Raw genomic sequence first — 26,956 nt, 5'->3', positions numbered from 1 at the left:
ATGAATTTGAATTTGTACTATTAATGTAACCTCATATAACCTTGCTGTGTGCTGAAGTAACAAGCTACCACAAACATTAGAGACTAGAAGAGATGAATGCTACTGGAAGGGCTTTAAAAAATAATTGCTTGTCAATACATGAAGAATACATTGCTCTAAATTATAAATGTTTACCCTTTTTAAAGGGAAAAATGTGAAAAGACATTAAACTTTATTGCAACTTTATATTCATCTCCATTCTCTCTGAAGTCTTAGTAGTGGTGGTTCACTGGAGCTAATTAATAATTTTAAAAGGTAGGTAGAAAATAAGTAAGGCTTTTACTTTTTGGACCGGTTGCAAAGATATGACTCATAACTGTTACTCCCAAAACAAAGCCATAGACAGCCTCTCTGTATTAGTACTAAATTTTTAGTATTTTTCTCCAATTTCTACTGGGATATGCTCCCTGCTACAAGTTTATAAGTTATTTTCCTTCCATAGTGCTTTTCCCAGTATAGAGATTTTCTGTGGCACACTGCTGATACAACTGTTTTGAGGGCAGTGACACTTAGTCATCATAGAAATCTTCCTGCTCTAATACAGGAATAATTGGTAGAATATAAATGTCTCCCTATTGCTGAAAACATTTTTAAGACCTATTCTTTCTTCAGCATAGGTAGACTGCTTTTATGTCTATCCTGTTTTTTAAAAGGAGGGGCGGGGAATCTGTTATTTCAGTAGGCTTCTGAATGTTTGTCCTGTCAAGGAAGAACTTGGCTGGTTTGGGGGAAAACTTTTAAAGGTGTGTTTTTCCTGATATCTCCTCTTAGCTGCAGCAACGCTTCTTAATCAGAACATGTACTGTGGATTTGAAAAGTAAAAACTTGTTGCTTGCATTCTACCACATAAGTTGTGGCATAATGCAGTTTTCTCTCTTTGCAGTTTAAAGGATTTGATCCCAACGTACTTTGTGTAGCTACCTTGCTCTTTGAGGGTGACAGAGAGAAGGTTCTTCAGCATGAAAAGCAAGTCTATGATATTGCCACCAAGTTTGGGTATGCTTTTCCAAGAACTTTTTCATACAAAGCTGGGAGTTGACTGTTCAGGAAAAAATAAATTACTGCATTTTTCTAGTGATTACTGTATGGATGTTCTCAATTTACTAGTTTGGCAGTAATCAATTAGCCACTGAATGTTCCCTTTGATAAATATGGTTTGTGCTAAGTCTTAATAGGTAACTTTACTAAATAACTTCAGCTGTCTATCACAGAAAAATAAGTACTTGATTGAATATAGAATTGATGTTATTAAAATGGAAACTAGCCCTTGTAATTGCTTATAGGCATAGAACCTGCTTGTTTTGCAATGCTAGATTCTGTATTTTAACTACAGAAAGGGAAGACAAAACCAGAAGGGTAACACTAAATCTTTGCAGAATTGATGTGAACATAAGAAGCTTATTTAAAAGGTATTTGTGTTTAATTAAAGGAATGCAGTGAATTTGTTCCTCAGACTGTTTTCTAGTCTTGTAAAGGAACAGAAAACATTCATTAGAGTGGCAGGCTGAATAATGATCAGGTAGTTTCTGTCCTTCTACTTTGATTAAGCATGATTGATAAGAATCATCATTAAGTGTGATTTAAATACATAAGTATTGTTTTATCCATTTCAGGGCTATCCTGTCTGAAAGTTGTCTTCACTGTGCTTTCATTCTACCACTTAAGACAGCTTATAAAAATGAGATTTCATGTGAGCAGTTTGCTAACATCCAGCGACAAGAATAACATTACTTTTGATCTTAAAGAGTATTTTAGTTATTTTTTAATGTTGTATGCTAGAAAAGGCTTCAGCTGTGAATCCTTTTGTATTTTGGTATTTCAAGGTGATGTATTGATAAAGGGGGGAAACTTGTCTGTATTAGATCTGTTTGAAGATGGTGCTGTCTGTGCTGCTCAACTAATAGCCTTAACTGTTTGATAGTTTAACCTGGTCTAAAATGCTTTTATTCTATTCTTCAAGATGTTTAATTTCTCCCCTCCTTGGATTTACAGGAGCTTCTAGGAGGACTGATTACAGATACATAGCTCTTCCTTGTTCTCAGAAACCAGTAGTTAAACTCACTTTCATAATGCTTTTAACTTCATAGATAGTGAAAGCAAGGCTTCCTTTTTGTTTTTAGCAAGACTTCTTTTTCTTTAGTGTGGTGTCTTTTTATCCATTCTCATCACTTACATTTTTGGGATCTTAAGTCGGTCTTGTTCTTATGGCCTGTGAGCATACAAGTGCATAAATCCAATGTGCTTAGAAATGTAGTTATACATATTCCCGTAAAGGAACATCAAATATACACTATGCTTAGTTCAGTTTCCCTTGCTCTTTTGTGACATTAGAAGATTTATTTTAAGATCACATCAAATATTTTGTTACTGTTAATCTCTTTCCCAGATTATGGAATGAAAAGATATGCGAAGAATTAAAGGTCTGATCTGAAGTAACTTCTCATTTCTAATGAAAAGACCCTATTATTTGCAGCTAGTCTAACACAGCTTAGACAGCTCAGCTTACACATATATTTGATAAAGTAATTCTTCTTGGAAACTGGTGATGATTATGCTGGAAAACTAATTAAAACTCTTGTTAATTGCAGTGGCTTGGCAGCAGGAGAAGATAATGGACAGAGAGGATATATGCTGACATTTGTCATTGCTTACCTTCGGGTAGGTCACCTTTTGCCTACCTGCTGAAACTTCTGTTAATAGAAGAGACACATCTTTTTGCATTTAGATTTCAGAGAAAGCATCTTCATGTAATCTTGGATGATATCTCTCACTTTTCCCAGAGGCTATACCTCTTCCCTTTCTGACTAGAGTTTACTTATGGACCTTCATCAGCAAAATGTCATAAAAACATTGACTTATGTGTTAAGAAAATAGTTTCTAATAAATGGTAGAGAAAACTAGATGGAAGAATGCACAAGCTGTTGCTAAATAAACCAGATTAGACTTAAATCTAGAGGTTGAATGTAATTGGAGGCTGGGAGAGTACTTGAAATACTAATGTGCTTACTTGGCTCTTAAACGTTCTTTGGACATCTGCTTATGGCTGTAGTTCAGATCAGAATTCCAGGATAAATGGAACTTTAGTCTGAACTGTTGCAGCTGTTCTTATGAATTTTAGTCTTACTGTTTGAGACTTTTTTTTTTTTTTGTTAGAATAGCATGCACATCCAGAATACTAGGTTTTATTTGGCTTTTGTAGGCAGGGTCAAATCAATTTCCCTGTACTTCAGCAGGCTATATGTAAAATGTGCAAAATGTTTGTCTTTATTCTACCTATATAGGAATTACATTCCAAATATTTCTAGGTACTGTATTGGTTAGCACAGCAGAACTCTTGGCTTGATGTTATAGTGATACAAATGTTTCATTAGTGTAGGCATGCTGACAGCCTGACAAGTTGTCTCACTATAGCAATGGCATAAAAATGTTTGTCATTTGTGTCTTTGAAGAGCTACTCTATTTTCATAATTATAAACTAATGTCACTGGGACAGGTGGTTGTTTTTGCTAAATAGACTTTCTAGTTTTTTTTCATTCAGACTAAAGTTGCTCAACTGTTAGCTATGTAGCATTCACTGGAATCCTGGATGTTGATGCTGAATTTCACTGATAATTTCTCTGTTTATTAGGACCTGGGCCTGGATTACTATGTAATAGGAGAATCATTTGAGACATCTGTTCCTTGGGATAGGTAATTATGTGATTATTTAGAATTGCTTAAAGCTTGTACTTGATTTCATTCAACTTACTTCTGACTCATGGTTGCTTATGGGGGTTCTCTAATTTAGGCCTCATGTGTATTAGAGGTTCCCTGATACGCCTCAAGTCTTGCATCTGTGTGTTCTTGCTAAAGTTGCTAGTAAATTACATATCAAGACTTTGTAAATGCAATGTATGCAAGCATTCAGTAATATTTCTACTAAAGTTAGCTTACTGTAACAAATTCAGGACTTGAAATTGCCCAGTTCAGTAAGGTGGACAGTGGTTACAATAACTGTATTGTGTGCTAAGCAGCCACATGGGTGGGATCAGCAGCGTATTTCACACAGAAAAGTCTGTAGTGAAGATTGAAAAAAAAAAAAAAAAAAAAAAAAAAACAACAAACAAACAAACAAAAACCCAAAACATCTACGTTTTTTCTTTCCCCAGTAATGCAGGGGAATTAAAACTGAAAAGATATATTTTACCCAAGATTAAGGTTTTTTTTCCTAAGCTTCTATTGTTAGCTATAGTTGAGAACCACTTGACCATGACAGTTTAATATATGAAATAATTTTGAATGCTTCTGACTATTTGGTAAGCCAGAAGCCTCTTAAACAGGATCGAAGCTGACTTGATTCAAACCTTTACAGTATTTAATGCAAAGTGGAAACTGTGTGAAGTGAGATGGCTTAAGCTGGTGAGCCTGTACCCTTGCTATTGAATTCAGTGGCAGTAGTAAGTTCCAGCCTCTGCTTTGAAAATTGGCATAGTATCTTGTGGGTGGCAGAAATCTGAGGACAACGTTAAAGCAAAATTGTTCTTTGTTTTAGCTTTATAGATTTTGAAGGATGCTGACTTAGCTGCGAATTTGTCTCCCTTGTTTCAGGAGAGAGATTTTTTTTCCTAAGAATATAAGAAAATACTTAAAATTGTCCTCACCAAAGCAAATGCTTTCAAAAACCTCTTTCTACTTTGACTCACAATAACTATGTAATTTTCCATGAATCATTTAGTTACCTTGTTCCTGACAGGCTGGAGATACTTGGATAAAATATTTAGCTCCACTTTTTTATTCACTAAATAGATAAACTTTTTTTGTGTATTACTACTTTCAATCTGCAAAGTAGCTTTAGATCTGTGTAAAATGCCTTAATCTGAATTATATAGTATAGCATTGTAGACCTTCCTGGGAGAATGTACTACTGAAGAAATATGGTGATTTTTCGATTGTTCTAGCACTTTGGATGCACCTGGGTCTGTCCTAGAAGGGGGGGGGGGGGGGGAAGCAAAACAAGTATGGCTTATGACAAGATTTAATAGCACACTGCCATATTAGAACTATAATATTTCAAGCTGGCAAGATAGTGCTTAGGTGGAGTATCTCCAGTTTTGGCCTTGCAACATACCAAAGGTATGGAATTAGCAGAGTATACAAGGCCTTAGTTCTCAGGCTTTCTACTGTGGGCTGTATTTGTCAACTACTTTGCCAAAAATTTGAGGCTGTTTTGCTGAGAAAGTAAGGACATACAGAAGTAGGTAACCTCCACTTTCTGTTGAACATTTTTGACTCCTATTCTTTATGAAAAAGAGCTTTCATTATGTACAGTACTTCAGAGTAAACTTGCTGTGCACAATAAGTTCAGAAAAAGCAATACTAGTGAAGTCTTGGTGAGGGGTATTCTTAGAACAAAAACTAAGCTAGTTAAAACTGGTTCTAGAAAGGAATCTTCTGTTTTATTAATTACACTTCTAAAAAAACTACTGAAACCAAAGCTGTGGGTTTTGGGAAGTTGTATAAAATCAACTATTTTAACATGTTTAATGTTATCAAATTATATTTTAACATTTTCTGTTGCAGGGTTTTGGACCTTTGTAGGAATGTAAAGGAAAGGATAGTAAGAGAATGTAAAGAAAAGGGTGTTCAGTTTGCTCCTCTTTCTACCTGCAGGTAAACCATGCAACAACCTAAATTTTTCTGTAACCTTTGATTAATAAGAGAACTAAGGAAGAGGTCATGAAACTTGCTAGCTAGTAGCTAAAGTGCGTCTATTAATGATATTACAAACACTAGTAATCTTGACCTTTCTCTTTAACCTGCAATTGGATTGCATATAAGAATGGATAATTGGAGGGATTAGTAGCAGCACTTGATAGGTCTTGACACGTACTCTTGCTTATATGCACAAAAGTGTAACAATTAAAGCTTCAACTTACAAAATCATAGCATTGAGTCACTTACGAAGTATGAGCAAATAGCATACAAAACTATTTTGAAAAAGATGCTACCCTTTTCATAAGGTCACTTATTTGTGTAATCACATAATGGCTGGCTTAATACCATAAAGCTTTGTTTGTAATGCAGTTCTTGTCAACAGGGTGACGCAGACTTACGATGCAGGAGCATGTGTCTACTTCTACTTTGCCTTTAACTACAGAGGAATTAGTGATCCTATTCATGTCTATGAACAAATTGAGGTAATGTATACAAGAGCAATAGTTGAGGGGGAGAAGGTAATGTCTTATAATACATGATGAACCCATTGGCCAGGCTAACTGAATTTTACAGGAAAGAGCTCAAAATTCTTTGTAAAGCTTTGATCATTAGCAGCTTGGGAAAGAGGTGCGCACTAGAAGTGCACTAAGTAAAGACTACTAGGTGACTGGTTTAGACATCAGCAAATGGGTAGCTGTGACTAAAGTATAGGAAAGCTTGATCTGGAGTTTGTTCTTAGGTGGCAGAAACTATCAACTGCAAAACCCTAATCCATGGGAAACAAAACAGTTCCATTATTTACAAAGCTGCTGCTTTCACTTAATAGTCAATTAGTCTTTCAAATACATGGTAAAACCATCAAGATCATACTTGGATAGTGCTGCATGTAGAAAATAATGTATATGAGGGGGTCTTTCATGCTGTTTCAGGGAATTAACTGCTGTGGCTATTTCTGTTTAGGCTTAGGTAAGTGCTGGTATATAGTCTGCTGTTAGAACAGTTGTAAGCTGCTTTGGGATAACTCTGCTTTAACACTTGGGCTGGTGAAACACTATACTTACCTAGTTAGGGGAAACTAATATCCTTGTTACCTTGAAGATTTAATACTTGGATATGTAATACATAGAAGGGCTATGGCTAAACTGCTTTTCATCCTACATTTTGGTTCATAGGTTCAAACTTCAGCACCAGAAAATTGCTAATAGGACTGTGGAGATATGGTCTATATTTAAGTATGAGAAGAATGATATGCTAAGTATATTCTTTAGAAATGTCTCTTGAACCTGGCAAGCGGATGCAAAATTTTATCTACAAGTTCTGAGGCTTTCATGCTGTTGAATCTAGGACATTGGAAAATTTAATACTTGAGTGCTTATTTAATGAGACTTTATTAATGCTTAGATATTACCATTTATTGGAATTTGGTTAGCAGCGTGATCATCTGGATGCAAGCCTTCCATTATAAGTGACTAAATTTAACCTAACAAAGCGAGTTTACCAACCAAGTATATGCACTCTGTGACAAACTGAGAAAATCTCTAACTGCATAGGTATGGTTATATACATTATTCCTAAAAAAAGTATGCTTTTTAAAAAAAATATTTAGTGCTTGTGCTTAGGAAAGCTTTGTTACACCTTCTAAGCTGTCTAACTATTCATGATCAGCTGGATGGAAAAGAAGATTCTAGAGCTTGAAAGTGTTCATATATTTTGTAACATAAATTCTGTGTTCTGCCACAGACTTCACCCATGGAGGGGTTGTCAGTTGTGAAGTACGTCACTTCCTCGATCAGAATTTTGGAGATCTGGGTCTAAACTCTGGTCTGAATAAGGATCTTAAATCCCCCTGAGGAGCACGTTTTCAAACTTGCTTATTGCAATTAGTTTTTCATTAGGCACTTAATCTTCCAGATGAGCATCCCAGCTGCTAGACTAGTTTCAGCAAGGGGGAAGTGATCCAGAATATTCTCTCCTGCAATAATAGATTTGTTATAGTAGATGCCATTTGAAATGTCTTGGCTTTAGTAATGTTTATTTGAAAAATCCCCACTTAGATTTATTTGCAGACTTGAACTAAAATGTTTACTTGTATTGTGTACCCTAATTACTTCTGAACTTTTCATAGACCTGTGTACATGAGTATGGTAGCAAGCATTTCACTAAAAAGTCTTGTGTGTTTGCTGTTGAATAAATCCTTATCTTTCCAATTTAGAGGGCTGCTAGAGAAGAAATACTTGCCAATGGAGGGAGTCTGTCACATCACCATGGAGGTAATGTTCTCAGTCTAATATTAGTCTCTTTGATACTGCTAAATATTCATGAGTAACATAAAATAGCTTGTAATAGAACTGTGAAAAATATTTCACAGACGTGAACTGAGCTTACTGGGGGTGAGGAGGGGATGTCCAGGCATTCTTTCAGGAAACTTCTCACCCTTTTGCCAGACTTCCAGCAGGAGTGTCCCTAGACCTGGTTTGCTTGACATCAAGTCATACAATGTGCTGCATTTATGACCATCAGCTTCAGACCTTTGATAGGAAGTCTACAGGTTTCAGAACCTGAAAATGTAGTTGATTGGTTTCTTAGACAACTTCTACTGAACCTTGTGCAGAGGTATATTCAGTTAGAAAGACCTCAAACAGGATTTTTGGTCTTAGTTTAGTGTCCCTTGTGGCTAGGTGAATACTGCTAGCCCTAATTCCAGGGCACTTAGTGAAAGTATCTGCGTAAAAGAGCCAGTGGCCTTAAACTGGGCATGTTGCAATCTACTGTTTGTCGTGTAATTTGTTATGTAAGTACTGATATTATTGGCTTGCTGTCTGTTAACTTCTGATTATCCAGTTTCCTCTTTTTGGAGTTTGGGGATTACTTGTCCTGAATTACTAGCCTCTTTGCAAGCTATTTTGTGCTTTAATATTAAAATTTAAGGACCAGTGTTATATATGTGATACTTCATGTACCTGATGATTTATTTTGCTTTTCCCACATATTCAGATAACCTGACTTGGTTTTTAATCTCTAATGCTGTGAACTTAAATGTCAGAAATACTTGTTGCAGAATCAGTTTGGTTTGTGCAGCTAGCTTCTTGAAAATGGTTAACTTATTGCATGGTTTTTTTCTTTCTGCTTTCTTGAGGCATTGTCTGGCCACAGAAATAACAGCAAAGAGGAAGTCTAATGTTTTAAAATTAGATAAAGAAATTGTAGTTCTAAGAAAGCTCTGTGTGGGAGCAACAGAAGTGTGTGCTTTAAAACATCTTGGTGACTTCCTGGACTTGAAACTTCTAGCTGGGGCTGGTTTGGGGCATCTAGCTTTGATAAAAACTGGAATGGGTGCTGCTTTAGCAATATCAGGATATTGAAACATACGTAGGTGATTAGAACATGAGTGAAAACAGTTTCAGTGTTTTTTAATATGCTCTTATTGTCTTCTGATTAAATCTTTAATATGATGGTATAGTGGACTAGTCAATTATCACATATGGGATGTGGAATTTACCACCACCACCACCCCCTGATGTACTGTTGTGCTCCCCTGCTGTGGCAGCTGTATTTTACTGTGACTAGCATTTCATCCATTAACTCACATGCAGCTGGAGCTTGTCACATATTTGGGTGTATTTGCCCTCACTGTATGAAACCTTGCTTACAGCATATGTTGAACAAGAAAAAAAGTTTGTTATGTAGCATTTTCAAAAGCTTGCACACTTGAACTTTCTAACTCCACAGATACGGAAAACTTGGTTTGTTAGACTACTTAAGTTCCTGTTGTATGCATGACTACTTCTTACACTGATAAATATTTTCTGCTTTGAGTGTTTTTTTGTCTAGCAGGTCGTTGTGTATGATACTGAAGATTCATTTTTTGATACTTAGTACATATGCTGCTGAGAATTAGCCTAACAGTATCAGTTTTATTTACTGACCTTCAGGCTTTGTCATTCTTAGCACTGCCAAGACTAGTCTATTGTGTGGGGTAAAAGAAAATACTGGTGCAATTTCTTCTAGTATTTGTCTTGTAATTGTGATTAATAACAGTTGTTTTCACTATCTGGAAACAGACAGGCTGGTTTGTCTGCCTACAATCACACTGTGATAAATGGAGCTATTTTAACTCTGGTTTTGTGTATCAAAGAAAACAGATGTAGTCTGGGACTTGAGGCTATAGGAAATACGAAGCCTGCTTAAGTCAATCTTCATACACTCCTTGAGTGAAGAAGTGGACATATGTGACACTGAGATGCATAAAGCTCTAAATCACTTTACATCTAGGGAGGTATTAACTGCAGGTAGACATATAGCTACAATCTACAGTGAGAACTGAAATCATGATACTTTTATGAAGAGTAACTTCAGAAACACTTTACTTAAGGTTCTATTTTAATCTTAGTATCTCTTCTCTCCTCAGCTCCCTCCAGGCTAATGAAAAATAATTGTAACTTTTAAGCAAGATTCACTAAAGTAATACTATGAGATTCCCCTCTCCCAATGACTTTTGATACTTAAAGCTTTTAAGAAGTATAGCTGTTATTTGTAAATGGATTATATTGAAGATCACACTTTGCAATATGTGAGAACAAGAACATTCCAACAAAAAACTGCAGAAGTGTATCAATACCAGCCTTGTACAGCAAGCATCTCATGGACCCAAGAAGCTATAGTGAAGTTGGATATATACATCTGTGTAACGAATTTATCCTTTCAATGTAACAATTACTTGTATTTTGGAGTAGACTACCTGGATTTTCTTGTCTTACAAATCTGGATATCATTTCTATAATACTGCAACCTAAATGACTTTCTCCTTTTAATCAAATTCTGTCTTGAAGTGTTTCTCTTGACTTTCAAATATTTAATGTCAGGAATGGTTTTCCACTTGATAATGATTCTGAATTATGTAATGAACAGAGTTTACATTTAGAAAGAATGAGGCATATGTGTTGCTATAAAAATACACTTAACAGCCTATTTGATCAGCTATGTATTTTATGGGGGGGGAATTCAGCCATTCTCCAGTGCACCAGAAATTCTTCCTTATAGAGAAGGTTATCAGACAAGTCTGCCAGGATCATAAAAATCTAAGTGTTAGGTCTGTTTCTTGCTAAACTTGTTGTGAACAAACTGCTGAAAAGCTGCTTAGTGGTTTTAAAGTAGCTTTTTAATGTGTGACTTTGAAGTGATTTCTTCTGCTGCCATTGTCCCTTTTGGCTAATGCTATGACATAATCTGAGTTAGTAAAAGCTTTTGAAAGGTATTCAGGAATTAGATATCCTAGTTGTAGCATTCCTGGTCTTAGTTTCCTACATGAGATTTTAGTCTTTATCATAGTTTTCACCTTGCCTTGACTATGTCCTACAGGTAGAATGTGCACATTTCTGAGCACAGATTTGATTGTTATGCATTTCTGGCCACTGAGTACCTTCTAGATTTGAGTTGAAGTCTCATGTAAATAAGGATTGCTAGAGCCACCAATACCTTCTAGAAACTTAGCGTTTAAAGAGCATCCTTAGAAATGACAATTTCTTGTAGAAACAAGTTTATTTAGATACATGATTCTTCTAATCATCTAGGGCAAACTCTAAAACCATCCATATGTGTCACACCTGGTGTTCTTGAATTCAGGTTTTGTAAAAAACCATGCTTTTTTGTATACATAAAATGCAGTGTGCTGAGGAAGTATCAGTAGGTATGACTGGTGTATAAATACAACTGTAACCCCTTGGGGTACAGCATCAGGAGGGAGCTGACTGGATTTGAGCCTGATTCCTTCTGTATTAGCAACCCAAGCACCCATGTAAATCTAAAGAACAGGGTAAAAATTAATGATTGTTTCCCTTGCAGGAAATGTTCTAACTAAAGCTGGTTACTTAAGGAAACAATTACCAGCTTGGGCTATTTTCCTCAAACCCACCATTTAGCCACTTAACATAATAGAATTAATTGTTTTCTACTTTTTAGACAGATTGACTAGAAAAAAGGTTAACTAGGTAACCCAGGCTCCACAGGTTTAGGCAGAGTATCAATTTCCTGGCAGTTTATGTATGGAAACAAAACAAAAACCACTACCCCACAAAAACCCAAGACAAACCCTAAAACCCCCTGCACCTTACTTGCATGCAATTGAATGCTTGACAAGGCAATTCATTGCAATTCTTTGGCATCATTAAGAGGCTGTGGTTTAAGCTATACACTGTAGTAATTAACCCACACAAACTACAATATCTGGAATTGCAAAATTCCATTATGGAGGAGTTGAACACATTTTCTCATCTACACGGGAAGAGTATCTTAGCTTTAGGTTAAGCACTGGAGGCTGATCGTATGGGTTTTTTTTAAACTAGAGCTTGCTGTATGGATTAGAACAAGTTTAAACTGACATTTGACAGAGTAACCTTATGTGAAGTAATGCAGTTGTATGTTCTTGCTTGGTCTGAAAGTCTTAATAGAATAGTCATCGCTGGTGCCTTTTCCACCAAAAAAAAATGCAGAGGGCTTTCTGATTAGTCAACACAAAACTTGAAAGTACTGAAGTTATTTAGATATAAAGTGAAAATGTGTAAGATGTTATGGTGGTAAGTGTTTAAGTATGTGATAGATTTCAGGTATGCTGGTCCAATGTACTTCAGCACTACTACAATATTAATGTACTGAGCTTTCTCAGTGTTGCAGCTCTTTCTGGAAGAGTAGTAAGCCGTTAAGCAATTTCTATGAGTAGAGAGATGCTTTCTGTAGAGAACACCAACTTCAGGAAGTGTGCAACAGCTGGAAGAGTCCCACCCTTCTTATGACCTGTTACTGCTTCTCCTTTTGCAAAGCTATTCTGCAATAATTACCTCTAAGTTGAAAGGGCTGCAGCAGAGGAAGTCTAGAGCCATGTGCAGTGCCACTAGAGCCTATTTCCACTGGTGCCACACACTGCTGTAAATCTGTTCTGTATGGGTGCAGAGTTATTTCTGGGATTGGTCACTAAATTAAAACTTTCCTTACAAGAGTGTTCATGTGTACCCAAGTATTTCATATTCCAAAAATGAAAAAAAAACAATTGCTGCCTGCTGTTTGTAGCTCCATTCTTAGAAGCCAGATTTTCTGCAGCTATCCAGATGCATTTTTGAAGATGAGCACATGTAGCCTTTATGAGCCAGGAGAGCTATACTTCAGTTTTATCATCTTTGTGGCCAGCAGATATGTGCTCTCTATGCACTTCTTTGAAAAATCATGCACATAGGAAAGTTTTGGTAGAGTGTAATGTCGATGCATGTTTGGTGTTTTTTTCAAAAAGTGGGTTCTGCAGGAGCAGCATAGAGTATGGTTGCCCTTTTCAAAAGTGTATTTTATTCCCTAACAGATTAAAAGGGCACTGGAAGCATGAGCAACCTTTCTAATGAAGTCAGTGAAGGGTTGGACCAGCCACATATCAGAACTGAGAAGTTGCTCACATGCTTTTTTTCTTTCATATGAGATTATATGGACTATAATGATAAAATTTGAAAATGCTGCAAAAATAAAACTGGTGTTGGACTGTCTCAGGGTTGCTACTGAACAAGCTTCTTGGCTTTCTGGTCTGAAGTATGTTGTGTGAAGTAGACATCTTGTCATGTTAGGGAGTTTGTACTTTATGTAATAGGCTGGGCTTCAGATTAGGAAGCCATAAATCTTCAGCGAATGTTTTAAGGCATTGGACTGCTCAGCACACCTCAGGAACAGGGCACTTGCCACTTGTAAAACTTGAAAACTAATTCTGTTGTACTTAATCTTGGATAATTAAGATGTAAGATATCTTCAGAGGAAGAAGATGCAAGAAGGAATGGCTGTATTTGTTTCCAGTTGGGGCAACGAGGACTGTGTGTGTAATGGTGTGTATAGCTAAGTAGTGACTTGTTAAGCTGCTACAAATTGATTGTACAATGTTATACTGATTTGAGAACCTTTATTAATAATGTTATGATATAGTGTACAGAATCAAATGAATTTGATATAATTTTTAATTGAGAAAAGTGTACTGGGCTGACAGCCCAGAATTGGTAGATGCTTGGATAAAATCTAGTTCTGTGCACACTCATGTCAGTTAAATGTCTATATAAATGGCATCATCTAGGCCTAAAACTAAAAGGCTAGAAATGGAAAGGTGATTTTCTGTAGCCCATGGTAAGATCAGTCTTAACTGAGATCTTTTATTGGTGGGGAAGTTAAGGCTTCCTTGAGCCCACAGCTGTTCTTTGGCAAGGCTTAGTGTGGAGTTAACCAACTTTGCCACTTAGAAAATGCCATAATAGTAAAAGATGTTACCATGAATGTAAAAATAATTCCTTCTCCTTTCCCCTCTTATCCTTGAAGCTAATTGGATTGTCCTGTGGAGAAGGGCAGCACTAACCTGAAGTGAAACAAACATAAACATTGCTTTTCTAAGTGGTGCTCTTGTCTGCACAGAGCCTTTCTTTCACTTGTTCTATTTTCCATTTAATCAGATGGATTTAGAATTTGAAGGGTGAGACTGCTTCAGTGCTTTTTAACTCTAATATGAAAACCTGAGTAGGTGAAAAATCCATGTATATCTTATTGACATGAGCGGTAGGAGCAGGGGCTCAACCTACTGTTATCAAGGGGTTAAAATATTTTCATTGAACTTGTTTGTGAAGGACTGCTGGTAACTGTAGTACAGCTTTTTTTTCTTTCCAGTTCACTAATCAAATGTATGTTAGATTTATTATTGCAAAAGTATAAACCATAGAAAATTTGACAAGATAGATGTGTAAATTATCACTTTGACAGAACTAATGATGCACTCCAAGCACCTTCTGTTTTCCAGCACTTGGTGAGCGACTTCATTAAATATGCAACGACTGTTTGGTGCTGCTCAGACAGTAGTTCAGTTCCTTGTGGAATTGCATTATTACTGGAGGTGTAAAAGAGGCAGGCATGCTAGCTGTTGGGCATCCTGCTGTGATTCTAATGTGCTCCATCTTGTTGGAGCAGTTGTTTGCAGTCTTTTCAGGACAATTACATCCATAACCACAGGACACATTCACTGAAACTATATTACAGATAACAGTTGAGAATGGTAATGACTGTTCTTCAGCTGTTTGTGTAAGAGCCAGTGTGAGTGACTTGAGGTGATGGTCAAGCCACATCCATGGTTCTTTTTTTGTAGCAGTAGCATAAAATTTCCCCAGATAAAATTAAAGTACATCAGCTTGCTCGGTCAGATTGTTGTGATGGTATATTTACAGATGGGGTCTTTTTTTTTTTTTTTCCTTGAGCTGGGCTGCAAAATACAACCACAGTTCCTACCACATGACAAATTCTTTTGCCCTTCAGTTATGATCTTTGCTCTTGACACACATGCTGCTGATAGTTTTCTAGCAAACTGCAAATTTCATTTTCTCACTTTATTTGCTTTTTCAGTTGGCATTGTGACTAGCTCATATTCCTTAAGGTATAAACAAATATACTCTGTTCTCCAGAGGTCTCCCTGTAATTTATTATTCTGATGACAGTTTGATGGTTACCCTGAAAACAGGGCACAAAAGATGGCTTGAATTTAGCTTCAGATACTTTTAAAGCATCTGTCTCTCAAACCTCTACTATATAGCATCATACTGACAAATGGATTGTGTTTCAGGCTGTCAAGTTAAATGTTATAGTGTGTTTAATGAAAAAATGTCCTTTATTTTGAATGATCTGTTAAATCAGAGTTGATGACTTGGTTAATTAGTATGTGAACACTCGGCCATTTAACAGGACTATTGTGAGACTTCAGTGAAATGAGTTTTTAAATGGCTGGTGTTTCAGCTTTGCTTTGTTTGTATGTTGTGAATATCCATTTTTACATGGGGAAGCTAAGCTGTTATGTAATGGTATGAGCAATTACCAGCCTGTGTAAAAATTTGAGTGAAAGATATTTTGCTGATTTAAAACTAGGCTTTAAGTCTTCTCCTTAGAAAACAATTGTTTGTTATTTAAACCAGTACTGTTTCAAGTTTGATTATAGAGTTATATTTTCACTTTAAAGCAACCAAGAGGTGTGGGGTTCTGCTTTTTAGTAAACTCCTCTACAGCCTTAAAATTAGCTGGGTGGCTTTTAAAAAATTATTACTGATTCCCTATTTTAATAGAATGTGATTTCAGCCTAAGCTTCATCTGAATTTCATAGTTTCTAAAGAAAGTAGACAGTGTGGAACACAGTCTTCCTCTGGGAGTATGCTGAGCTTAATGAGCTTGATAGTCTGGTGGGCTCAATAAATCAAATAAAGCAAAACATTTCTCATTTTTGAATAAAAGCATTTATCACACAGTGTTTATTCATTCATGGTCACAAGATTGATTGGCTCCCAGAATCCTGCCATATATTGAAGCACTTTGTTTTTGTTTTTCCAGTAGGCAAATTACGGAAGCGCTGGATGAAGGAGAGCATCTCTGATGTTGGCCTGGGAATGCTGAGATCTGTTAAGGAATATGTGGACCCCAATAACATCTTTGGAAACAAAAATCTTTTATAAAGCCCTGCATAACATGATGTACTAAACTTCTTCAAAGTTACTATTGAAATTACTCCACTTTCATTGTATTGGTATCCCAGTAATCAAATATAACATAACTGAACTAGACTAAACTAGTAACTTGATTTTTTGCCACTCTCTTTCCCCCTCCCCCCAATAAAGTGTAAACATTGCCGTTAATGTTTATGGATTTTTACTTTACAATGCTCTTAAACTCTTACACTTTGTGCCCAGTAGGTTGTTTATTATCAGCCAGGAAATGCAGATTTGGTTTTGCAGGTTTGGTCAGGCAACACAGCTGACAGTATTTTCAATGCTGGATACTGCCATATGTTTCTTACTAAAGCATTCCCTGCAAGGAGAACAAAGACTGGCAACAGTGTTTTCTACAGAAGCAGTTGCTCAACCCAGCCTCTTGCTAAAGGAATGCTGCTAAGAGACAGATGAGGGAACACCAAGAAGTACTTCACCATACTGAAGGATTAAGTATGTAACAGATTTGTAACCGGTGAATACTTAATGTTGGAATGTGGGCTTTGATCAAAAGAGACAATGTTAAGTCAAACTACTCCTAAAAACTGGGTCTCCACTGCAGTATTATTGGAAAAATCTTACACAATTGAGCAGTTCTGAGTTGTATTTGTATTGCTGGGATAATCTTAAATCAATTGTAGGTCAGTCACTATTAAGTTTTGTACAATGGACATTTCTCACTGTACAATGGACATTTCTCACTGTATGTTGAAAACAGGTTTGTAACAAAACTTTGAATTCATCTGTACTTCAGTCCTAGTGTGTATGGGTTTTGCTCCAGTTTGTTTTGCAGAGATGCAAAATATCTTTTTCAGTTAAGAAAAAAATGTTTTGGCTATTCAAATGAAACTGCCCAGCACTGTCTTTTGAAACAGTCTCAACAATTTAATAAAACACTTAAGTGGATAACATACTGTCATCCTGAAAGTGAGCTTTCCCATTTTAGTTTTGTACAGTTTCCTATGGCCTTTATGACTCATTTACTTCACTAGTAGCCACAGTTTAATTGTCCACTGAACTTTAAGAAAATGAAATATTTTCTTGATCAGTATGAGTAAGCATTTTTACATTGAAACTTGAAGCTTAATCAGTAAAACTAAAAATATTTCTGAATACTCATGTTCCATTTTTAAGGTGGTTCTTTTCTTAAAGCAAATTATCCAACTTTTTGATAATTTGTGTATATGATTGCATAGGATAAAAATACAGACTATCCTTTGAGGACACTGTCTCTAGCAAACTGCTTCACAGCTCTGTAGTGTCAGTTTGGACACCTTTTGTATTGGTAGTGCCCTTAATGAGGAGGAAAATTGCATTTTTGTTTTTAAACTATTTTAGAATACTGTCTGATTTAGCTCTCAGTTTTAGTAATACACCAAAAAGTTTAAAATGCTTGAAAAATATTGTATATCAGACAACTTTGAACTTGTTTAAAGATTAATTTCAATGCTATAATTAGTGATCAAAAAAATGGACCACTCAAAACATCACTTTAAAATGCATGCTGTCAGGGTACTTAAGGTAAATTTTTTATGATCTGCAGGTCATAAAACAATGTGATATTTGCAGTGCAGCTAGATTTATTTTGGATGGTCTTTGTTTTGCAACATTTCAACACAAAAATCTACTCTTCTATATTTTTGGCTTTGGCCCCTAGAGTTTGTCTTACTGCAACCAAAACAATATCTGTAGTCTGTTTTAGGAAGCTGTCTTTGCACTGTGGTTAAGTGTTCCTTAAGTACACAATGGTATCTCAGCAAAGTGAACCTACATATTTATGCAAGGGACTTATCATCTTGCATACTGTATGATGGTGACTACATGGCCACGGCTGACATCTTGCTGATGACTTGTATCACTCTGAAAGAGACCTTTCTAGGAGTTGGTGAATATGAAGGGTGTTTATGTGCCTCAGTGAAAGTGTATTTCCAACTATGAAGGATCAGTTTTGAAGGAAAGTATTTGAAGGCTTTTTTCAGAATGACAGCACAGAGCTAAAACAAGTAGTTAGAGCTCTAATTTTGACTTAAAGTACAACACAGCTCTACAACATCCTTTCCAATTCTTAATTTGCCGACTATGGTTTCCTCATCCCCTCTTTGTTTTGAAATTAAACAGGCAAAACCTCATATTCTCTGTCTAACCTTTAAACAGCCACTGGCTTCTGAAGTGATTTAAAATGCAGTAAAGATTTTTACTGCATGTCAATTGTCCTATGGGAAGGTGAAATAACAGGCTATAAGGGTCCCAAAGCAATGTCACTGGATAGCTTTGAGGAAAAGATTAACTATAAATGTAATGGATAATTTTTTTCTAATGGCCACCCTATTGCTGTCTTCCTAAATGTTTTTCTATCTCATGAACTGGTCAGAGCTTAGTTTAACTGCAGTTGAAATGTATGTATTACTGACTGTCTTTAATTTCACATTTGAATTTCTAATGAAAATAGAGAAAAGGAACACGAATTCAGGAGACCTAGACACAATATTACCCATTGAAAAGAAATCTTTTCTTCTCTGATAATGAAGTCTTCCATGTTCCCATAGCTGTAGCCTGTTCAGAGATGGAGTTTGATCCATGCAGATCAGAAGTGTATCTTGGCATAACACATGGCTTATTTGACTATTTTGGCCATATGTAAGTTATAAGCAGTTTTAATTAAGTTTGTCATGACTTCCAATTACACAGCTTCTGTTCCCTTTGAAGGAGGAAGGGTGCAGAGTGAGTATAGCTTGCCTGTTGAAATCTATTTACATTAGACACCTTCATAAAAGTTTTGAGGGGAAAGGGGAAAAATCTATTAGAAATTGATCCAGGGTCTAAATCCTACAGATTTAGGAAAACATCTCTCTTCTTAACTTACAGTGTATTGGTTGAGTTAGAGATGTCATCTTTGCCTTATAGCTGTAAAGAGAGGCCAGGCCAAACAGTTCTTCCATAGCAATGTTAATTAACTGATACCAGTTTCAAAGGCATGGATAGGTTAGCACTGAAATCCAGAAAACACAAATTGCTTCTCAATCTTGGAAATGTGTGTTTATCAAGGTTGTAATTTAAATTTCTGCAAATAAAGCCAAACTGTCTGTCATTTTAGTGTGAGATTAACTGTAAAACTTCAGTTGTAATGTTAAGAGATTCTATAGAACCTTATATTATTAATAAAAAGAAAATGGGCCCAAACAATTGTGGTTTTGTGATGAAGCTAAACAATTATATTCTACTAACTTGTCATCTTTGGTTTGTTTTAGTTTGGCGGTGAACTCTTGCCTAAGGAAAACTATTAGGAAGGCTTTGGCATTTGCAGAGAGAAGTAAGATTGAATTTGTAAATGTGTGCTACTAGAAGCTCTGCTTTTGTGTCCCATGTAAAGAAAAATAGGAAAGCAAGAGAATTGCAGTGAAGGAAGGGCAAAACAGCACCGGAACACTCAGTTCAGAAATTTTACCTCCTCAGTATTCCCTGTTTGGGCAACTAGGGGACCATGTTCAACCGCTCTTGGAAAGTTCTCTCAATATATAATACAGGAGATTACATAGTCTTACTTAGTTTCACCGTATTTTAAAGACTGGCTGTATTAAGCTATTGCAACAGATACATAGTTTCCTTACGTTGTGCGCATGTCTCATGTAAAACTTCCTTTTTACAGGTCCTAGAATCTGCTTGGAAGTTCTGCATGCATGAATGTACCGCATGCAAGCAGAAGAGGTATTTTTTGGGTATCTGTATCACTGCTATAAAGCCTTTATGCCCTGTAAGTGAAAATGGGTGAAATCACATCTTGAAAGAGCTGTTGAATTGTCTTATGTTAATGCAGTTTCTTCAGTGCATACAACTCAAAAATGGCAAAAGCCATAGTGTGCAGGGGACAGGAGAACTAATGACAGCTCAGTTTATAGAACTATGACAATTGCTTAGTATGACCCAAATTTTTGTGTGTGCTTGTTCACAGGAAGGAGAAAACTACCTGACAGTCAAGCATTTTGTTTCCCTTTTATTAACAGCATAAAAATGCAGCATCTTTACTTAGATCCAGATTGTCTCAATTTGAAGGAGATCTTAAATGATTATATACTTCTGTCAGGACAACAGCCAGATCCCATTAGTGTTCTCTTTCTTAAAAATAAGTAAGTTTTCTAAACTTAGACCTGAACTCACAGCTGTGTAAATATTATATGCTCGCTGCTTATGGTTTTGTAGTCCCAACACTGACTGAATTCCACATAACTTTAACATAAACTGATGTCTTTCCCTAGGCTCTTTATGGAGACCAGAATTGACAGGTGGTTGCTTTGTTCGTGTTCGGCTTTAAGGTCTGCTGTGATGCTCAAGAGCAGAGGTGATCAAAGATATTTCTCAAAAATGTTTGCCATGCTGTCTTTGAAAAATACAAGTGCTGTCAGTTTGAAATTAAAAAGTCAGTTTCAAAAATACATGGGTTATAGTATTTCAAATTGTATTGTTACTTGCAATATTTACCAATACAAGTTGCAATAATATGTACCTCTACTGAAATGCTGTGAAATGTTTTATGAATTTTTTTGCACTTTGGAAAAACAAAGCATTGAACTTTCTATGGGAAACTTTATGAATGTTTAATTTTGATTCAGAATAAAGCTAAATTTGTTTCAATTGACTGTTCAGAAATTCCAGTATAACATTCCCATTTGAGTAGTGTTCAGCCGATTTCTACCTTCATGGTAGTACGTAGCAGTCACTCGCTACATCTGAGGACAGAACAGCTTTTAAATTGACATATTTGTTGTAGTACTACAAAGTATCATAGCAGCCTTCTAAAGGATAAACCCGAAGTGTTGGTCGTAGCAATGAAGTTGTGTGTATGCAAGAAGATGGTGCACAAAACCCAATGATGTGACTGCAATCATGTAAAGTTTAAGCAGATGCTTCTAGAACTTAAGATCAAATTAGGAAACAAGTGGAAAATGGTTTTGTAATCACGCTTTATAAAATGTAGTTTAATGATTAGGAGTGCCAAATGATTGTCACAACTTTGCAGTTCAATACCGTGTGGCTTGTCCTAGTGTGCCTGACCTCCCAAGATGCTTCAACAAAGCAAAATAAAAAGTGGATGGTCTCAAGACATCCTTGTCAAGGCCTTAATAAAGCTACTCCCATTTCAGGCTGCTGGGAGGGCTTGGCTCTATTCCTATATATGACATGGACACTGAGCACATGGATCTCTGGCCTTGCTATTGCATCAGTCAGTGCTAGCTCAGCAACGTAATATTGCAAACAGTTTGCAGACAATGAATGGCACTGATGCTATGTACTCAAATGAAATTCAGCAAATACTGAAAATAAGATGGCAATTTGGTAAGTGCAGTTATTCATAAATGGGTTATCAATAGTGGCATTGATAAATGCAATCTTGACTAGACACAAGCCTGAGGATGTGGGAGTAATGAGAAGGTACAAACACAGCCGTTGACCTTTCTCCCTCCCAGCCTGTGGCAGCAGCCAGCAGTGTTTCCTGTCTCGCACTGTTCCTGCTGCTGCAGAGCAGGAAATCCTGGCTGCCCAGAGGCGAGGGTTAAAAGCCTTTCTGAAACATGAAGTGACACACATGCTCACCTAGCAAATACACAGCAGCTGGGTAAATATATGTAGAGATGAGGCCATAAAAGGTGGTCATTAAGGAAAGTAAATCTGGCTCATGTTAGAAAGCAAATGTAAGGAAGATGGTGAGCTGAATGCTACATGAAAATCTCAGGTTTAGAATGACACTTGCTGACAAGACTTAGGTAAGATACTGACCACTGTGGGCTTAGAGCATAGTCCCAGGTATATTTGAAGTTTATTCCTTGATTTTTATTAGGAACTATTCTGGGTTTAGCCTAATTTGCTAGGAAAACAAAGCAAATGCACTATCTCTGCTGCTTAGTTTGCTCCTCAAGCCTTTCCCTTTGACCCCACCAAAGCTTTTGAGCTTGGTGGACATCTTCAGCCAAACCCAAATAAGACAAAGATACGGCATATTAAATGCTTACAGGTTTTTGTGGAAAATGCCAACAATAATTTGGGCCAGCGAGAAAAATAAAAGCTGAAATGTCAGCTCAACGTTTCTTAATACTAGAGAATCTGTGTGGCAAACCCCCAAGCATTAGTTGGTGTACATCCACTTCAGATGATCTGTGTGCTCTGCCTTGCAGTTTTCCTTGGACTCATAAAATACTTGGGAGTGGGTCAACCGCAAGGCAAACCAGCTTTTTCAGTTACTACTGCTTCTACGGGTACACAGCAATACCGTTCTTCCAGTCTGGCTTTTTTTAATTAAGATTTTTTTAATAAATGAAGGATTCATCTTTCTCTGTTTGTGCTTGTAACTATGTTACGCTAGAGTTCTCAGTTGTGCTCAGCTTTACAGGTTAACATATTCTAGCTCAGGCACATGAACAGAAGCTGCTGGCTTTCTTGAAGATGGTGTTGGAGCTCAGTTTTAAATGCAGAAGTGCCTTGAATGGATTTAGTTGGTAGCCTTCTTATAGAGGTGAGATCCCTTTAAAGCATAGCATTAGAAACAGTCTGCAGGGAACAAGAACAAGCTATGAAAAGGGGTTGGGGAGAAAGAAGGGGAAAGAGAAAAGATGTTGGAAGAAGACAGCAATAAGCTGGGTTTGTATGTGTGTTAATAAAGTCCTGGCCATTCTCCTGATGAAGAGTTGCTCTAGTTTTACGAGCGTGGAGTCCTTGCATGTTGTTACTCAGTGTGTGGTTGAGGAGGTAGGGTTTGCTGTTTTAGATGAAGGAGATGAGTGACTGTGGCCTAAGGGGCAGTGGAGAAGGGCTTTTGAGAAGGCTTTTACTCCTGTGTAGTGTGAAGGTTAGCATCGCAACCTGGAACGCAGAGGCTGTCTTTCTGCAAAGCTTCAGCAGGCAGCACAGCCCATCAGCATGCTTAATAAAAACTTCTTTGTACAACTTCACCTGTCTGTTGCATGACTTATTGCTAATGAAATAGTGACCAGGAAGCAAAGAGAATTGCTAACAGGGAAAACAGAGTAAGGGCAGTGCAAGCCAGGGTCTTGTGTGTATGGCTAAATTACACTGAAATGAACATCTGGCAGCAACAGCCAGGCAGAAGGGACCTGGTTGCTGTAGAGAAATGATAAATTTAGGATGGTAACAAATCTGCTGCCTTGGTTACAATTTAGTACTGTTTTAAGGCCAATGAGAGGAAATCACTATATTTTCATTTGTAGAGCTGTGTGCTGCTCTGTGGACATGAATAAAACATAACATTATTTCCTGTTCTTTTCAGTAGCTCATGTAAGACTCCCTTACATATCTGGGCTTGAGTAGTCGACATTCAGGTGTTTACAGCTAAGCATTTGTGTGCTGGCCTGCTCAGCCGTGCTACAGTGCTTTGGGTCCGTCTATCTGAGCTCTATCACAGTATGATTTACATTGCTAAAACCAAAACTATCCTTGTTGCTGTTGCAGAAAGGATAGGCTGATTATTATCTGCTCCTGTGAAAAAATGGTAGAAAAGCAAACGTGTTGCTTTAATTTTCTTTTCTTTTGTTTGTTTTAAAACCACATGCTGATATGCTACAGCTGCAGACTAGTCAGCACAGAGCAAAGCTGTAACAGCTGTGACTGGTGGGGTAGGGAACCTTGTGATGAATGATGCATTTGTAATGAGTTACACAATTGCAGAGACACTATAGCAATCAGCAAGACCTTCAGCAGCCAGAGCACAAGTCCTTACTGCTGAAGTTAAATGCAAATTCTCTTAGTAGCAAGCTGAGCAGGTTTATAAACACAGGGACCAGTGTATAGGAGTAATTGTGCTTGCATCCATTAGCCTCTGTGTGCAGAGCCGCGTGCTTGGTGCTGACACTTAGCGTCTTGAATCCTAATTGTGATGTTACACTTTTACTGTGAGGCTTTGCTCATTGCTTGCAAATAACCTCTTCAGAAATAAAATGGCCGTGTGCGCTGACCTCCCAGCAACGTGGTGGGGGAGTTGCATGCCAGGGCAGCAGGTTTGCTGACCCCCCGCCAGGCTGGGCTGCTCGGGTCTTCAACACAAGGAGAGCTTAGCTGCCTCACAAAGGGTGTTTTCATTTTCTGTGTTTGCAAACACCTGCTATTTTCTTCCAGATCGACTTTTCTTGCTCTGGCTGCATATGTTCTGGTCCTGAGCAAGGCAGCTTTGTCCTTCATAGGGTTTCCAGCCCTACCTGAGCAAATTCTACCTGCCTTCATCACGCCCCGCCTGCCCTAGCAGCTACAGGGGGAAAGCTCTTGCCTCCAGCGAGGGAATGTTCCAGTAAAGGGGGAAAATGTTAGGAACCGCTCTCTGAGGGGTGCCCATCTGAAAGACACAGGTTGGCCCTTTCCCTGCTGCAAATGACCCCGACCCCTGCCTCCCCCACCATGATGACAGTAACGGGCCTCAGCTGTGTTTCCGTGCCAGGTGAGGAGAGGGCTGGTGCCCATGACAGGAGGCAGGCGCCGGCCACTTCCTGGCCCCCTCCTCCCGCTCCAGGGCAGGCCCGCTGGGGGCTGCCGGCCGCTCCTGCTCCGGCGGGCGCGAGTGAGGCGGGCCGGGCTGGCGGGCCCGCCGGGCGCTCTGAGGCGGCGCGTGAGGCGGGCCGGACCGGACGGGCGCTCTGAGGCGGCGGGTGAGGCGGGCCCACCGGGCGCTCTGAGGCGGCGGCCCGGCAGGGCGGGCGGAGGCTGGCGGGACGCTCCCTGCTGAGGTAAGAGGGTACAGCTGGGAGGACGCTGGTGGCTCTACTGCCTCCCTGGCTGCTGGCTGGTACAGTGTGAGGGCTGGGAGCAGGTGGCATGTGTGGGCTGGGGGGGGGAAGTCCGCAGCGGGGTTACCCTTGGTTGGATGGGGTGCCCTGAGGAGGCCCTGTGGTCAAAGGGGCTTGGACGTGACAGAGAAGCAGTAAAGGCTCCCCGCCTTGGGCCAAAAATGAAGCTTCGTGAGGTGGCTCCTCAGAGACGGGCCCTTGGGGAGGGTCTGGGGGGAGCCCTTGCCTCAGAGCTGGGACAGCCAGGTCTTCCCTGGGGAAATGGGGCACTCAGGAGAAAACCTGAGCGTAGCTGTATGGAGCCTGGCTTCCCTAAGGCCTACCTGTGCGTCTGTGGGCACCTCTCGGCTTTTCCTTGTGTTGCAGACTTGTTGAGGCAGGGTTTGAACGTGAGACCTGTGAGTCCTGAATGACTTAGAGGCTATTTAATGTCTGTGCATCAGTTGCTTATGATAACCATTCTTGCACTTCATGTTCTGCCCTTGTTTATAAGCAGCCAACCCATGTGTATCCAAACTGACTTTGCCAATGGATCTGGGTTTTGTATGTTGAATGAGCTTGAGGTTAGCAACCACTCAGCAGCAGAGCAAGGACAGTAATTGTTATTCACCTTTGTGCTCTGAATTCACTTGGTGATTTTAGAAGAAAAAAAGTAAAAAGAAATATAATCCAGATTTTGTTTGGTATGCTGAGGCTTCTGAAAGCAGGAGGTTTCTGTGTGATCTTTGCTGCTTTTTCCAAACAATACATGGCGGGGTGGGGAGGCAGAGATTAGAACATTTCTATGCAGTGGAAGTTACAATTGAATTTGCTTTTAACCGCTGTACTACAGTGACTTGGGCATAACCTGGCCGTAAAACTCTCCAGCTGTTCTAGCTCTTTTCCTGTCGGAAGGCTGGCCATAGAATAAATTAAGAGTACAGAACTGAAACCAAGATGTGAAATTAAACTTTTATTAAAGTAAATCAGGTCCTGGATTTATTTAAAAGAGTGAGGCAATAAAAGTGAACGTATAAAAACCTGCAATTTAAAATAATGTACATTCTTTTTATGTCATTTCCCTGTTTTCAATTTCATTGGTACAACTGAGTTATATTTACTTAAGTTGCATACTGTTTTTTCAACTGTGATGGTGGCTTGTGTGTTTGATGCCCTTCGCTTTCGGGATACCATGGAGAAGGAAGGGGAACTATAGTGGAAAAAGCAAACAGCAGAGAGCTTGTTACAGTTCCCCATTTTGCCGCCACCTGACACCGTGCAACGTAGGATTGCCTAGGGGTCTCCTTATTTCGCTGCAGAGGAGGAAGCCTTGGGCCTCTGCCACACCATGGGGTCCTTGCAGCTCCCAGGGCTCCCCAGCTGTCATGGGGAGGCAGCTGCCTGAGCTGCAGGGCCCCCGCTGCTGTCCTGCAGATCGGCAGAGACCTGGCCCCCTCTGGGTGCCTCTGCAGGTGGTGAAGGTGCAAGAGGGAGAAGGGACAATAGCATGGCAAGGGTGCTGTCTGTAGTCATTTGGGCTGTTTAACTATTAATGGTTACTCTTTAACTAGTGAGGCTGCGTCCAGAGCATTGTTTCTCTGTACTTTCAACAGCAATGGTAGCAGGAGCAAAATGTTTTGATTCTATTGAATTGCACTACTTGTTGACATTATCATTGCTTGACTGAAGGCAAAATAAAATGTCTTCCCTCTTGCTTCAGGATCTGGTGGGGTAAGGAGGGAGAACCCTCATTTCCTTTCTGGATTCTTCTGAATGAATTATCTTTTCATTGAAGAAACTGATTCCTGTAAAAGAGCACTTTCCAGTGTCCTCTGCAAGGAAGACTAGAGGACAGGGAGGAGCAGGCATGTAAGTGGACGAGATGTATCTGGTACTTACAAGGCATGTTGTGTTTGCCATGGATGCAAAAGG

The 26,956-nt window shown here is 38.5% G+C and overlaps 1 protein-coding gene across 3 annotated transcripts in view; it reads left to right on the top strand.

Moving 5' to 3' along the window:
• The window catches only part of AGPS (alkylglycerone phosphate synthase), a 58,272-nt gene extending 41,099 nt beyond the window's left edge, over window positions 1-17,173 (top strand). For 2 of the 3 annotated variants that reach the window (XM_080400373.1, XM_080400371.1), the window contains 7 exons: window positions 923-1,035; window positions 2,628-2,697; window positions 3,668-3,729; window positions 5,599-5,688; window positions 6,116-6,215; window positions 7,946-8,003; window positions 16,108-17,173. In XM_080400373.1, coding sequence (XP_080256499.1) covers window positions 923-1,035; window positions 2,628-2,697; window positions 3,668-3,729; window positions 5,599-5,688; window positions 6,116-6,215; window positions 7,946-8,003; window positions 16,108-16,229 — 615 coding nt within the window. In that variant the 3' untranslated portion in view covers window positions 16,230-17,173. The remainder of the gene's footprint in view (window positions 1-922; window positions 1,036-2,627; window positions 2,698-3,667; window positions 3,730-5,598; window positions 5,689-6,115; window positions 6,216-7,945; window positions 8,004-16,107) is intronic. The other variant, XM_080400372.1, reaches the window with a different exon arrangement.
• Window positions 17,174-26,956: the final 9,783 nt, after the last annotated feature.

Source organism: Falco punctatus (assembly GCF_963210335.1).
Source record: "Falco punctatus genome assembly, chromosome: 8".
NCBI classification, from domain to species: Eukaryota; Metazoa; Chordata; class Aves; order Falconiformes; family Falconidae; genus Falco; species Falco punctatus.
The sequence above is the reverse complement of the archived record's forward strand: the minus strand, read 5'-3'. Positions and strand labels throughout refer to the sequence as shown.